Source organism: Herpailurus yagouaroundi, unplaced genomic scaffold (genome assembly GCF_014898765.1).
Source record: "Herpailurus yagouaroundi ecotype Mexico unplaced genomic scaffold, PumYag 193, whole genome shotgun sequence".
NCBI classification, from domain to species: domain Eukaryota; kingdom Metazoa; phylum Chordata; class Mammalia; order Carnivora; family Felidae; genus Herpailurus; species Herpailurus yagouaroundi.
The window spans coordinates 5,380,499-5,395,645 of record NW_024412424.1 but is presented as its reverse complement, the minus strand read 5'-3'; the positions used below and the strand labels follow the sequence as shown (position 1 = coordinate 5,395,645).

General features: G+C 49.4%; 2 protein-coding genes across 5 annotated transcripts in view; one reads left to right on the top strand and one right to left on the bottom strand.

The window, feature by feature from the left end:
- Positions 1 to 2,225, bottom strand: part of NBEAL2 (neurobeachin like 2) — a 29,849-nt gene extending 27,624 nt beyond the window's left edge. For 2 of the 4 annotated variants that reach the window (XM_040445165.1, XM_040445168.1), the window contains exon 1: positions 1,984 to 2,034. In XM_040445165.1, coding sequence (XP_040301099.1) covers positions 1,984 to 2,034 — 51 coding nt within the window. Of the gene's footprint in view, positions 1 to 1,983 lie in introns of all 4 variants that reach the window. The other 2 variants (XM_040445163.1, XM_040445166.1) reach the window with 2 other exon arrangements.
- Positions 2,226 to 4,690: 2,465 nt separating this feature from the next.
- The window catches only part of CCDC12 (coiled-coil domain containing 12), a 53,774-nt gene continuing 43,317 nt past the window's right edge, over positions 4,691 to 15,147 (top strand). The window contains exon 1 of the mRNA XM_040445162.1: positions 4,691 to 4,827. Within this exon, the coding sequence (XP_040301096.1) occupies positions 4,732 to 4,827 (96 nt within the window). The 5' untranslated portion in view covers positions 4,691 to 4,731. The remainder of the gene's footprint in view (positions 4,828 to 15,147) is intronic.

Here is a 15,147-nt window from a genome sequence, read left to right as displayed (position 1 = left end):
ACACACACACACACACACACACACACACACACACACACACACACACAATAGGTCCCTAGCAGGGCTCAAAGTAGCACAGCCACTACTCCCTGGGAGCCCAGCATGGAGGGGTGGGGACTTGTTCCGAGAGCAGGAGCAGGACCATGTGGGCAGGAAGGCAGCACTGGGAGGTTGGCCGAAGCTTCCGGTTCATACTCACATCCTGGATTTGTTTGCTCGGCCCTAGGCCACCCCCTGACTGCCCAGGCTTCTGGGGCTACAACCAGCCAGCCTGTGCCCCAGACCTGCCCTGATGAAGTGAGGAGCTGGAAGGGAGAGGGGACTCGGCACAGATGAGTGCTAACCACCCCCCCCCCCCGAGGGAATAGGGGGGCTGACCATTTGCAGAACTCAACTAGTAGGGTAGGCAACCACGCTATGCTGGAGGTACAGTCCTGGGAGACAGTACCAAGGCAACCTGAAGACCCACCATTAACGTCCCTCAGACTCATTATCTGGTTCAAGTGCCCCCTCCCCCCGCCCCGCCTTCGTCTGGTCACCACAGGGAAGAAACTGAGGACCAAGAACCTGCCCACAGCCACACGGGCAATCAGACGCATGGGGGCCAGGGGCAGATTTCCTTCTGAATCTTTTCCCTTCCCAAAGACCAACCCTTGGAGATGTCAACAGAGAGGCCTGGATAAGGGAACCCAAGGAAGCAGGAACTTTCTCTGGTTCAGACAAGCCATACTGGCTACTTCTCTGCGGAGTCTAAGCTACCCTGAGATCAAGGGTGTGCCAAATTTACAGATAGAGACTCAGAGGTGTAAAGAGCTTGCCCTGGGTCACACACGCTGCCTCCTGCTAGGGGCCTGGACCTCTCACCACCTAAGGGGACTCAATAAACTGTGGCACTTATGGCCTGTATTCTAGGTCCCTAGGGCCCCCCAGATCCAGCCTGCAGTCCTAGGAGACAGTCAGCCAGCCTCTTCACAGAGGGCCAGCTGATCTGGTCATGAACTTCCCCCTAGTGACGAGATCAGGGGCACACAATAGCCCATTGTGCCCAGGGCACACCTGAGCCAGCAGCATGATGCCAGGCAGGTGTAGGCAGGGAGGCTGATGCTAGGTGAAGAGGAGGGGGGCATTACCCTGGAATCCCTCCCTGCTGTGAAAGCAGAAGGAAAGTGGGAGCCTATGTGTGTGAGACACAGAGTTTGGGGGACACCAGATTTTCAGCTCTGACAGGACACCTGGGTCAGAGTCACTCCCTTCACCTTCAGAGGCCACTTGAGGTAGTCTCTGAGACAGGACAGGGAACTCAGGAGGGGAGGGCTTCCCTCCATCCCTTTCAAACATCCCTCCTAGCTCACCTCCCCTACCCCCTCCTTCTGCATCCAAGGCAAATCTTTCCTTCTGGCTGGACCACCAGGAGGTAGGGGCCTCCTCCTCAGGGTCAGGGAGGAGCTCATCACTGCTGGTGCCCTGGTGGGGAGCAGTCTGAGTTGACTCAAATCAGATCAATGCAGGACCCTACCTTTCCACCTCGCCTGCTGGCACCCAGAGTCCACTCCGACCCATTGACCACGACCACCCAATGGGGCCTCGCCCACAGGAGGGGCAAGCCCAAATGCAAACTAAGGCTTCCTGCCTCTCCCAACCCTCCCAGTCTCTCGTTTATTTTCCGGGCCTCAGTTTCACCATCTGTAAAAGGGGGGAAGTGTCCAGCCGTCTGTATATGGGTCCCTCTCCTCATCGGGCACGACCGAGGCTGCGCGGTACCCAACCCAGAGGCTCTGTTGAGGTGCACGCCCGCGAGGGTCATCCCCCATGTAGAAGTGCCGGAGGCACCGGCGGGCCGGGGGCGGTGCACACGTGTGTGCGGAGCCCAAGTCCGCCCGGCGCGCGCTCATCTACACGGCCCCAGGGACGCGGGGCGCAGGTGCAGCAGGCGCGGGGCTCGCGGAGCTGGGGGCACAGCGGGACGGCGTGGGGCGGGCTCACCTGAGCATAGTAGAGCAGCCACAGCTCGTACAGCCGCTCCGAGGCGGCCATGGCCCGGCCCGGCTCCGGCCCTGCTGCGCGCCACCTGCCGCCGCCGCCGCCTCCGCGCCGCCCGCCGGTTGCCCTCGGCCAGGCCCATGGGCGGAGGGCGTCACTCCGGGGCGGAGCGGCGCGGTACTACTCGGGGAAGTAGTACTGGCCCCCGCCGCGCCGAGCCACCTAAATCTGCACGCTCCTCCTCCTCGCGGCCGGCCGCCGCCCGGCTTCCTGCACTTAGCTGCCGCTACCGCCGCCCCGCCTCTCCCGGGACCGTGCAAAGGGCGGGGAGCCCGGAGGGAGGAGGAGCTTGAGGTCAGGGCGGCCCCGGAGGGCGCCCCGCAGCCCAGCTCGCAGCCGCAGCCGCAGCCATCCCCTAACAGTGCCTTGAAAAGGGCCAATCTGAGTCTCTCTGACGAGGGCCGGGGTCAGGTTTTCCAGACTCGCCCTTAGTCTAGATCCACCCCCGGAGCAGCCCGCTTAGCTGGAATTGCCACCTTTTGTGCGCGGAACAGGGTCTGGCGGGGGGGGGGGGGGGGGGGGGGACTGCGGGATGCGTTCAGATGGCCAGATTCCGTCAACAAATAATGGTAACAACAGCCACGATGACACTTGTGGAGTTTACCACGTGCCTGGTGCTGTTCTAAGCACTTTCATGGGGGAGACCAAATATGCAATGTTTTTGCTTCTACTGTTTGTGGAGCAGGATGGGGGAAATCAGAGCGCAAGCAGCAGGGCATTCCCAAAATACCTCCGGAGAAGCAGTGCCCTCCACCTGTCAGGCAGATCCCTGGAAGATTTAGGCAGTCCTCACGGATCCCCTCTTCAAAGGATCCTCCTAGATATTCCAGTGGAGGCATCCTCCACTCCAGGGCTCAGTACTTGGCATCACATCTTTTGTTTTCTTTAATCTCAAGAGGTTAAAGGCAAGAGGATGTCTCATGCCTCTGTTTTACAGATGGAGAAATTGAGGCCCAGATAAGCCAAATGAGAATCACTTGGGTAGCCAGGGACAGCGTGGACAGGGATGGAGGCCTGACTGTTTGCTGGGCCATTGCCACCATCACCACTGGACCCCTCTCTCCTCCCCAAACCAGCCTGCCCTGGAGGTGAGGGGTCCCCTGGTGTTGGGCAGGGGTCAGGCCCTGTGTTGGAGTTGGGAAGTTTGTGAGGCTCAGAAAGGTACTATCAGCTAGAGGAACTCTAGGAGTCTGGAGTCCCCTAGACCTTGAGTGGCCAAGAGAAGACAGACTGTCTCCATTCCCATCCTTTTCTGTCCTCCTGGCTTCTTAGGCAGCCTTTCCACTCTGGCTTTTTTTCCTGCTCTGTCCATCCTACCTCTGAGGTGACATTTCCTGAGCACTGACTACCTGTGAATGAGGTTCTGTTAAGTCACCCCTCCTGATGCAGGGGAACAGGGCACCAAAAGGCTAGTGAGGTCAAGGGTTGTTTTGGAGGGACTGAACAGAGGTCTTGTGGCACAGGAGCCTTAGAGGGGAACTGGGAGGAGTGGGCATTCACCTGCTACCAGCCTGGGAAGGGAGGCCCCAAGCAGGAAACAGCTTTGCTGAGACGAGTCGTGGTATGTGTTGGCGGGGTGGGGGGGGTGGGGGGGGGGGGGGCATGGCCTCTGTGTGGCTTTTGGGACCTTGACATCCTATCAGAAGATCTTGACTTCAGAGGCACCTGTGTGGCTCAGTCGGTTAAGTGCTCAACTTTGGCTCAGGTCATGATCTTACAGTTCATGGGTTTGAGCCCTGCATCAGGCTCTGTACTGGCAGCTCAGAGGCTGGAGCCTGCTTTGGATTCTGTGTCTCCCTCTCTCTCAGCCCCGCCCCTGCTTGTCCTCAGATTCTCCCTCAAAAATGAATAAACGTTAAAAAAAAAAAAAAGGGTCTTGACTTCAGCCAGAGTGGTCTCCTGGTTGTCAGGGCATTCTGGTTAATGCAGGAAAGACCCTGGCGGCTCCTGCTGGGGAGCAGTGCACCTCTCGGCCACTTGTAGTCAAGGCGAAACCAACTCTCAGCTTAGTTCTCAGGAACTAAGCTCAGGAGGTTCCTGGGGCCCACTGGGCCAGGTTGGGTAGTCTGACCCTGAGTACTTTGCTGCTTCAGGGTGCTTGGAGGTGGGAGGGGATCATCCTTGAGGCCGAGGAAATGGCCACTGCGCAGGAGCTGAGAGTCCTGAGAGTAGTAGACACAGAAGCGCATGAACAAGTGCATCAGGAGCCACTTGATAGCAGCAGAGGAAGGAAGAGGCAGAGCTCTTATTAAACTAGGATGGGAGTGGAGAGTCAGGGAAGACTTCTTTGAAGGTATTCGGGCCTTGAAGAATCAGGACAAGTGGATACGGAGGGTCAGCGCATTCCAAGTGGCCGATACGGAGCGCGCTGGGGTTTGCGCATGCTTAGGCAAAAGCCAAGCGATCGACGCGCTCTATCCTCCTTCACTCAGGTCTGATTCCACTTGCTACTTTCTCACTGATTGGCATTGAACGAATCGAGCCTTACAACCTTTCTCTTTGCCGTGCCCTCCCCCAACAGGCGAAGAGAGTCGCGGGGAAAGATAGGGCGGGCCCTCCTATAGCAACTCGGTATTGATTGGCTTTCAAGACTTCCTGTTCTCCCATTCCCGTCCCTGGATTGGCCACCAGAGGTTCATCTACTCCTTGGGCCTGCGCATTGCGGGACGAGGGAAGAGGCGGGCGGGTAACATGGCCGCTACTGCGGCTGGTGTGGGCCGGCTAGAGGAAGAGGCGTTGCGGCGAAAGGAACGGCTGAAAGCCCTACGGGAAAAAACCGGGCGCAAGGTGAGGAATGCGGAGTGAGGGCCGTGGATGAGGTAGTCAGCGTTGGGATCCAGAACAGGGACGAGAGGACAGGAGAGTAAGAAAAGGCAGCTGCTAAGGACGCGCATGCGCGCCCGTCTGGAGCATGCGCGAGGAGTCGTAGCCCGCCTACCAAGTCTGTGCTAACTGCCTGGGACTCTTGGCGCTGATGCTGTGGTCGCGCATGCGCGGGGGTGGGGCGGGCAGTGGTGAGCGCGCTACGGTCTTCACTACTGTCTGGTGTTTCTCGCGTGGGTCTCCTGGGCAACTTCTAAGTTGGAGATGCTCGTTGGATTAGGTGTGATTTTTTTTTTTCGCGTATGAGCGCCCTGAATCATCCGTTTCCCCACGACCCAGCCGGCCTTCCATCTCTGGTGAAATTCACTGAATTTGGCAGACGCCTGCCCACCAGTGCGCCTTGGGCACGGCAGTACGAGACTGTGCTCTGGGCGTTGAGCTGGAGTCGATGAGTACAAAGTCTAAAAAGAAAAGCCCAATTTCTTGGTCATGGTGCACCTCAGGGAAAGGGGGGAACACTTCCCAGGCTACTTCTATGAGGATGGATCTCCTAGTCCTATTAGTGGCCAAACTTGGAAGCCTCTTCTTTGCTTTTGTTTGACACCAAAATAGTCCGATAACATTTCCACTTTCTTGATCTTTCTGAGTAATCAGGAGGAAGGAGAGCTCTGAAGTTCATTACCTGTGCGAAGTTCATAACCCTGTCCCTGTCACTTGGGGTCGTGGGACTTGGGACAAATGCCTTCATCTCCTTGATCCTGTTTCTTTTTAAATTTTTTTTTTAAGTTTATTTATTTTTGAGAGAGACTGAGAGGGGGAGGGGCAGAGAGAGAGAGGGAGAGAGAGAATCTCAGACAGGCTGCACACTATCAGCGTGGAGCTGGATGTGGGGCTCTAACTCACAAAACCATGAGATTGTGACCTGAACTGAAACAAAGAGTTGGATGCTTAACTGACTGAGCCACCCAGGAGCCGCTTCTTGAGCCTGTTTCTTCATGTCTGCAGTGGAGGATAGCAATCCCTCTATATTAATTCTTGCTGGGTTATTTTGAGATCTGACAGGATCATCTGTATGAAAGAGCACTAGAGACCACAGAGCGGGGAGGTTGTCAGTTCTGCTCTCCTTGGATGAGCAAAAACTCCTCTCTCAATTCTACAAAGTACAAAGGATGGTAAATATCTAGACCTTCGAGGGATGGGGGAAAACAGGGACTCAACTTTCCAACTTTAAAGAATCAGACTGGCCAATCTGGCCCCTGTTTCCTTTCTGCAGGGCGGTCTGGTATCCTGAGGGAAAGTACAAAGGGAAGTAATAGAGAGTGAAAACTAGCCAGATTGGCTTCTGCTTTTGTTGGCAACTTGTCGGCCGTGTCAGATCGCTGTGCTCAAAAACTGCCTGACCTAGGGAAGCTCAAGCCTCAGCCTCTCAGTGGGTAGCCAGTCTGTGCTGTTGGGTTGTATTTAGGGCCCACATTATTGGGGCTGGACTTGAGGTCAGAATACAAAGGACAACGTAGCATCTTCAGGGCCCATTGCCATGGAAAAGGTGCCCAGGAGCACTGGCTTTTAAAGAAGGATTCTCAGGGTGCCTGGGTGGCTCAGTCAACCGACTCTTGGTTTCGGCTCACATCATGATCTCACCATTTTTGGGATCAAGCCCCATGTTGGGCTCTGTGCTGACAGCACAGGGCCTGCTTGGGATTCTCTCTCTCTCTCTGATCCTCCCCAGCTCATGGTCTAAATAAATAAATAAATAAATAAACCTAAAAAAAAAAAAAGTGGAATTCTCTCAATGGGCTGAAAATATGTCCTGATTGCTATTTTTTCTCAAAAATGTTTTATTGTGGTAGAATACACATAACATAAAATTTACTATTTGAAATATGCTCTTAACGGTGTATAACTCTACCATGATGTCCAGACCTTTTTAATCATCCCAGATATAAACTCTGTACCCATTAAACAATAACTTCCCATTCCCTTCTCGCCCCAGCCGCTGACAACCACCATTGTATGAATTTGACTGCTTCAGGTATCTTACATAAGTAGAATCATATACTATTTGACTTTTTATGACTAGCTTATTTCACTCAGCGTAATGTTTTTAAGGTTTATCCGTGTTGTAGCATGTGTGAAATTTCATTCCTATCTAAACCTCAATATTACTTTGTACACATACCACATTTTGTTTATCCATTCATTTGGGGTTGCTTCTAACTTTTGGCCGTTGTGGGTAATGAATGTACAAATAATCTGTTTGTGCTTCTGTTTTTTCAGTTCTTTTGGGTATGTACCCAGAATTGGAAATTTTGGATTATGTTTTAAGGAACTGCCTGCCATATTTTCCATAGCAGCCACTCAGTTTACATTTCCAGCAGCACATGGATTTCAATTTTTCCACATCCTCATCAACACTTGTTACGTTCTGTTTTGTTGATTGTAGCCATCCTAATGGGCGTGAAATGGTATCACATTGTAGTTTTCGTAGTTTTGATTTGCATTTCTGTAATGATGAGTGACGTTGGGCATCTTCTCATGTGCCTCTGGCCACTTGTATATCTTTTTTGGAGAATGTCAATTCAGGTTCTTTGCCCATTTTTTAATTGGTTTTTGTGGTTGAATTGTACAAGTTCTTAGTATATTCTGCGTATTAACCCTTTATCAGATCTGGGATTCACAAATATTTTCTCCCATTTCCAAAATTGTCTTTTTACTTTCCCAGTAGTGTCCTTTGATGCACAGAGTTTTTAATTTTGATAAAGTCCAGTTTTCTTTTGTTGATCCTGCTTTTCATACCAAATGAACCATTGTCAAATCCAAAATCCTAAAGCTTTCCCCCCATTATTTTCTTTTAAGAGTTTTATAGTAGTAGCTCTTACATTTAGGTCTTTGATCCATTCCAAGTTAATTTTTATGTATAGTATTATGCAGTGTCTAATAACGGTCTTTTGCACGTGAATATCCAGCTTTCTCAGTATCAATTGTTGAAAAGACTGTCCTTTCCCTGTTGAGTGGCCTTGGCACCCTTGTTGAATAACCTTATTTAGGGGCTCTCTGTTCTATTTTATTGGTTTATACATCTGTCATTTTGCCAGTACCACACTGTTTTGATTACTATAGCTTGTAGTAAGTTTTGAAATCAGGAAGTGTGTGTCCTCTGACTTTGTTCTCTTTCAGGATTGTTTTGGCTTTTGGGATCCCTTGAGATTCCGTATGAATTTTAGAATGGATTTTTTTCAGTTTGTGCAAAAAACACCGTTGAGATTTTGATAGGGAATGCACTGAATCTGTCGATGATTTTGGGAAGCGTTGCCATCCTAGCGATACTAAGTCTTCCAGTCCATGAGCATGCGATGTCTTTCCATTTTAAGTCTTTAATTTTTTTTCAGCAGTGCCCTTTAGCTCTTTGGTTAAATTTATTCCTAAGTATTTTATTCTTTTTGGTGCTATTATAAATGGGATTGTTTTCTTAATTTCCTGTTCAGATTGTACATTGCCAGTGTATGTAGAAATGCAACTGATATTTGTCTGTTGATTTACAAAATCAACATCCTGGAACTTTGCTGAATTTGTTTGCTATCTTAACAGCTCTTTTTTCGTGGACTCTAGACTTTTCTGCATATAAAGATGCATCGTATGTGAACAGAGACGGTTTTGCTTCTATTCCAGTTTGGATGGCTTTTATTTCTTTTTCTTGCCTGATTGCCCTGGCTAGAACTTTAAGTGTTATGTTGGCTAGAAGTTGTGAAAGCAGTCATCCTTATTTTGTTCCTTATCAAAGGGGAAAATCTTTCAGTCTTTTAACGTCAAGTGTGACATTCACTGTGGGTTTTTCAAATATGGCCTTTATCATGTTGAGGAAGTTTCCTTCTGTTCCTAGTTTGTTGGGTGTTTTTATCATGAAGGAGAGTTGAATTTTGTCAAATGCTTTTCTTTATCAGTTGAGATGATCATGCAGTTTTTTTCCCTTCATTCTTATTATTGTATTGCATTAATTGGTTTTTGTATGTTGAACCATTTTTGCATCGCAGGAGTAAGTAAATTCCCCTTGGTCCTTCATCATTGCTGGATTCAGTTTGCTGTATTTTGTTGAGGATTTTTGTATCGGTGTTCATGAGGGATATGAGTTTGTAGTTTTTCTTGTAGTGTTTTTGGCTTTGGAATTAGGGTAATGCTGAACTCCTAGAATGAGTTAGGAAGTATTCCCTCCTCTTCAATTTTCTGGAAGAGTTTGAAAAAGGATTGGTGTTATTTCTTTAAATGTTTGGTAGAATTCACCAGTAAAGCAATCTGGCTCAGGGCTTTTCTTTGTTGGGAAGTTTTTGATTACTTATTCAGTTTCCTCATTAGATACATATAGATGTATTCAGATTTTTTTCTATGTATAGATATATAGATGTTTTCAAATTTTATAATTTTTTCATGAGTCAGTGTAGGTACATTGTGTATCTCTAGGAATTTGTCCATTTCATCTAGATTATCCAATTTGTTAGTGTACGGATTGCTACTTCAGTTGGGTTTAATCTTCACAGTTCTGGCCTCAGAAGGTTCTTAGCTGTGAACTCATTTCTAAAAAATGTGCTGTCGGAAATCACATGGCTTCTATCTTGGAATTGAGAGTTCACTGGCTTTTGGAGTTTCCTTCCATTCTTTTTAAGGAAGAGTTATTGTGAGGCTACATTCTTGACTCCATTGGGAAGCCTTTTCCTTTCCTGGTGCATCGTTCCTATCCAGGAGCTCCTGATTTTTCTACCCTCTCTAGTCCTTTTCTTGCAAAGGGGGAGTTAGAATATTTTGTTGACTCTTTAGTTTGCGGGCCGTGGTGTCAATGATGGATCAGTGCCAGGTGATGAAATGTGGTTTGGCTTGGTTCAGAATGGGCTATTGGAGCTTGTAATTCATTCCTTCAACAGACGTGCACCGAGTGCCTACTGCGTGCCAGTAATTTAGACCCTGGAGGTACAACAGTGAACAAAGCAGATAGAAGTCTTTGCCCCAAGAAGCTTGTGTTTAGCTGGAGAGACAGATGGTCAGGCAACATGTAGTGTTGGGCGGAGAAGGTGCTACGGAGAAAGGGAAAGAAGGGAGATGGAGAGTACATAGTGTGCCTGTTTTTCTCTGTAGCTCCTAATGGTTTGATTTCCTTTAGTATACTAAAGACAGCAGTGTTTTCAACTTTAACATGGTAACGGTGCCTGTTGCCTGCTTTATCTTATCTAGGTCTGGATGACCACCCTGAGAAGAAAGGAAGAGGGTTAATTTATAGGTGGAAGCACTGAGGCTGATAAATGTGAGGTAGTTTGCCAAGGTCACGTAGCTAGGAGGTATCCCAAGTGAGTGTTAAGGTTAGGAGAGGCCACAAGAACATGTGGTGACTCTTTCTATGCCCTGACTTGGACTGGTTGCCCAGATGCAAGGTAGGGGTGGCTTGAAAAACTTCATTGTATACTTCCTGATACCTTTTGGTTTTGTGAGTTACATGCTTAAAACAAAAACAAAAAACCACAACACTGGAAAAAGAGCACAGGTCCCAAGTCCAGGCTGCCCTTATAATACACAGGTCTTAATCCCCTCTGGATCCTGATTTCTGGCCCTCCTTTCCCCTGGCGAGGATGGGTATAGCCTTATTCGCCACAGTTCTCTCTCTCTTTCAATGGTAAAATACATATAACGTAAAACTTGCCATTTAAACATTTTTCAGTGATCTTAGTATATTCACAGTGTTGTACCACCACCACCACTGATTGCAAAACTTTTTTATCACACCAAACAGAAATGTGACACCCATAGAACAGTAGTAACTCTTCCCCCTTCCCCTCTCCTAAGCCCCTTGCAACCTCAAAGCTGATGAATTTGCCCAGTCTAAGTACCTCATACAGGTGGAACCTTTGTCCTTTTGTGTTTGGCTTGTTTCCCTTAGCATAAGCATGAGTTTTCAAGGTTCTTCCATGTTCTAGCATGTAAGAGAATTCCGTTCCTTTTTAAGGCTGCATAATATTCCACTGTGTGGATTATCACTTGCAATGGATGTTTATTCATTCGTCTGCTGATGAATGCCTATTGGGTTTTGTGACTAATGCCGGCATTGGCGTGTTGGTGGACTTACTGGTTTATAAGTGTTATTGGAGTCCCCGTTTTCAGTTCTTTTGGACATATACTTAAGGAGTGGAATTGCTGGGTCATATAGTAATTCTATGTTTAACTTTTAGAGGAACCACCGAACTGTTTGCCATGGTGGCTGTACCATTTTCCGCTACCACCAGCAGTGCCTGAGGATTCCAATTTCCCTACATCCTGCCGACACTTATTTTTCCTTAAAAAAAAAAATTGTAGGGGCGCCCGGTAGCCCGGTTGAGTGTCCGACTCTTGATTTCAGCTCAAGTCATAATCCCAGGGTCGTGAGATCGAGCCCCGCGTTGGGCTCCGTGCCGAGTGTGGAGCCTGCTTGGGATTCTCTCTCTTTCCTCTGCCCCTCTCCCCGACTTGCATGGGTGTCTCTCTCTAAAATTAAAAAAAACAAACAAATGATAGTTACCCTAGTAGGCATGAAGTGGCATCTCATTGTGGTTTTGATTTGCATTTCCCTGATGGTAAGTGCCGTTGAACATTTAATCATGTGCTTATTTCCCATTTGTATATGTTCTTAGGAGAAATATCTATTCATATCCTTTGCCTATTTTTCAGTTGGGTTGCTTTTCTGTTATTGAGCTGTAGTTGAATTCTTTATATATTCTGGGTATTAAACTGTTATTAAATACGGGATTTCCAGGTATTTTTTCCCCATTCTTTGGGTTGTCTTTTCATTCTCTTGGTAGTGTCCTTTGATGCACAAGTTTTTAAGTTTTATTTATTTTTTTTTGTAAGAGTGCTTTTAGCGTCAGATTTAATCTACAGTTCTTTTTTTTTTAATGTCTGTTTATTTTTGACAGAGAGGGAGAGAGAGACAGAGAGACAGAGCATGAGTGGGTGAGGGGTAGAGAGAGAGGAAGACACAGAATCCGAAACAGGCTCCAGGCTCCCAGCTGTCAGCACAGAGCCTGATGCGGGGCTTGAACCCACAAACCGTGAGATCATGACCTAAGCCGAAGTCGGACGCTCAGCCACCCAGGCGCCCGTAATCTACAGTTCTTAAGTGATATTTCTCTTAGGGTCAATGCCTGAGAGAAAGACAGTCAAGGGTTTCCAGTTTGAGTTAATTTTCCAGCCCACAGTCATTTCTTGTGAGCCATCTGAGTGGGGAGTCTGGGAAGGAAGTAAGGCTGGCCTGCTGTGGGCAGACGGGGAGCAGGGGTTCCCCTCCTGCAGAGTGGAAGTGGCTCCCCACTTGCAGCTCAGTTGTCTGAGGTGAAGACAAGAACTGAGTTTCTCAGCCTGCCCCTGCTGATGGAGAGTACCTGTCTGCCCCAAGGGGATGGCTCCTTGCTGGTCCTCTACAACCCAGTGGCAGGTCCCTCACTGATACCTGTAGGCACGTGGTTTTGCTGGAGGCATCAAGATTTCCTGCATGGGGTTGATGTCCCCTCATGGTGTTAGCTTCCTCCCCTCCCTGCAGCAGACTATAAACTTGGTTTGGTGACAGTATGGGGGAGGGCCAATCCTGACATTGTGACAAATGGAGACAAGATCAGGGTTGTAAGGTTTCCGCATGTTATTCAGCTGTAGAGTTCAGCTATAGTTGTGCAGCTGGCAGTCTTATAAAGTACTTCCTTGCTAGCCCGCTGATTGGTGGGGGGGCCAGTCAAGAGGTTCAGAGATGCTAGGGTGCCCACGGTTAAGGAGCATAAGTGACTTCTGGATTCCAGCATGCACGAACCCCTGCAAGAAGAGGATTCCATGCAAGGGTGCAGGACTGCCTGTGGGTCAGCCAGCCCAGGCTGATAGGTGGGAAGAAAACATAAGCTATTAGACTGTATTGCTGGGGGTCATTTCTGGGAAAGCCAGGCTGGGTCTGGGGACGCTTCATGAGAAGGCACAGTGGCATTTGGGCCAAGGCATGGAAGATGGGACTGGGAAGTGAATATTGAGGTAGCTGGAAAGGAGTATTCCAGGGGAGCAGCTCAGACGGGGGAACAGTTGGGGGGAACAGTGGGGACAGTCAGGGAGGCTCCAGAGGGTTTGACAGCGAGCATTTGGCTGTGATTGCAGTAGGGGTGAGGTCTGAAAGTGCTGTTGGGTGCTTCGGTGGCCAAGTTCTGCAGGAGCCCAGGCTTCTAGCTGGGAGGGCAGCCACCCATATTTCTCTATTGTACTTGAGCCTCATTTCTTGGCGCTCATGCAGAAGTTCCAAGCTGGGTGAGTAGGTGAACAGTTCAGAGCTGTGTAGAGGAAACTCTGTGGCATCTCTCTACGGTGCTATCCAGCAGGGCAGTGTGAGGCCGTTTCGTCCTTCTCTCATGTCTTTCTCAGCAGTCAGGTGGAGGCTCCTAAAGGTCATCAACTTGGCACAAACACTTGCCCTTGGCTCTCGGCTTTCCTGAGCATTTAGCCTGGATTGGACTGTCTCGTTCCGTCCCGTGACAGGGAGTCTCGTGGTGTGGCTGGCCAGCTCCTCGGGCTGCTCATGAGCTCAGGAGCAAGCTTTGGCTGTCAGCTTGCAGCTTCCCCAGTGGTGCCGGTCTCTCACCCGGCTCTATGGACCGGAGCAGTAGGACTTGGTGTGGCCACAGCAGTGTTCTGCACAGAAGCTGTGCTGGCCAGTACCCTAGCCATAGCCACATGTGGCTCTTGGGCCCCTGAAATGTGACCAACAGGATGTTACATTAAATTTTTTCACTTTTAGTTAATTAAAAACATTTTTTTTTTAACATTTATTCAGTTTAAGAGACAGAGTGCGAGCAGGGGAGGGGCAGAGAGAGAGAAGGAGACACAGAATCTGAAGCAGGCTCCAGGCTCCAAGCTGTCAGTGCAAAGCCCGATGCAGGGCTCCAACTCATGAACTGTGAGATCATGACCTGAGCTGAAGTCGGATGACTGAGCCACCCAGGCCCCCCTCGTTTTTAGTTAATTTGTATTTAAACAGCCACACTTGACTTAGGGTTGTCTTATTGGACAGTGCATCTCTGGAGGACCTGTTCCCTCTCGCCCAACTCATAAGAGGCCATGTCTCTGACTGAACTCCTTATTTATTGAGAGCTATGAAGGAGAGGGTAAGTGGAAACCCAGATGACCATGAGATCAGCCTTGGGGAGCCTAGCGTTGCGGCACAGGGCTTCGAGGTTGTCAGTCTTCATGGCCGCTGTCTGCAGCAGATGCTTATTTCTGTGTGCATTATTCTCTGTGTGTGCATTAACTCCGGTGGAGTTAAATGCTGACATTTCATCGAGGTACAGTTATGAGTTATGTGCTCAAGAGACTGGCAGTCTGGAGAGTAGAGCAGCGCCAAGGTGGAGGGGAGCACGTTGATAATGTCAGACTTGGGTGCACCGGGGGGGGGTCTTGGCCAATGTGGGCTGAGGGTGGAAGGGGGAGCTGGAGGGAAGGGCTGGCAGTTGTTGGTGGGGGGACAGTGAGGGGTGGGGTGGTGGGGTGGGGTGGGGTGGAGTGGGGTAGGGGTGGAGAAGAGCCTAGTGTTCTAGGTGAGGAGTCAGACTTGTCTATGTCCTGCTCATCCGTCAGGAAGTTGCCGCTGGCCTGACCTCATGTGGCCATATCCCCATGCCCAGTATAGAAGAGTCACTGCCTCCATGTTGACAGCCTCTTGCAGATCGGCTGTCATAACATTTACGTGGCAGCTTGTGAGGGGATCTCTTGATTTGCTCAATCCACAAGCAGCCCTTTAAGGTGGGTTTAAAACAGTTTATCCCTGTTCCGTAGACCAGGAAGCCCTGGCCCTGTGTCCCTCTCTGCTTCTCACCCCCAGATGCTTGGGAAGAAGCAGCCCCCAGGATGGGGTCTCCTTCCCATCACACACAGAAACTGCCATCAGGCCGCCTGGTGGACTCTGGGTGGTATAGTGGAGAGCATGGGCTTTGGAGCCAGATGGATTGTTTTGTTTGGTTTGTTTTAAGTTTTCGGAGCCAGATGGATTTTTTTTTTAAGTTTGTTTATTTTGAAAGAGAGAGAGAGAGAGCTCAAGGGAGCAGGGGAGAGAGAGAGAGGGACAGAATCCTGTCTCTAAGAGAGAGAGGGAGAGAATCCTAAGCAGGCTCTGCACTATCAGCACAGAACCCGATGCTGGGCTGCAACTCAATGAACCGTGGGATCATGACCTTGAGCTGTAACCAAGAGTTGGACATTTAACTGAGTGAGCCACCCAGGTGCCCCCAGATGGATCTGATTTAAATC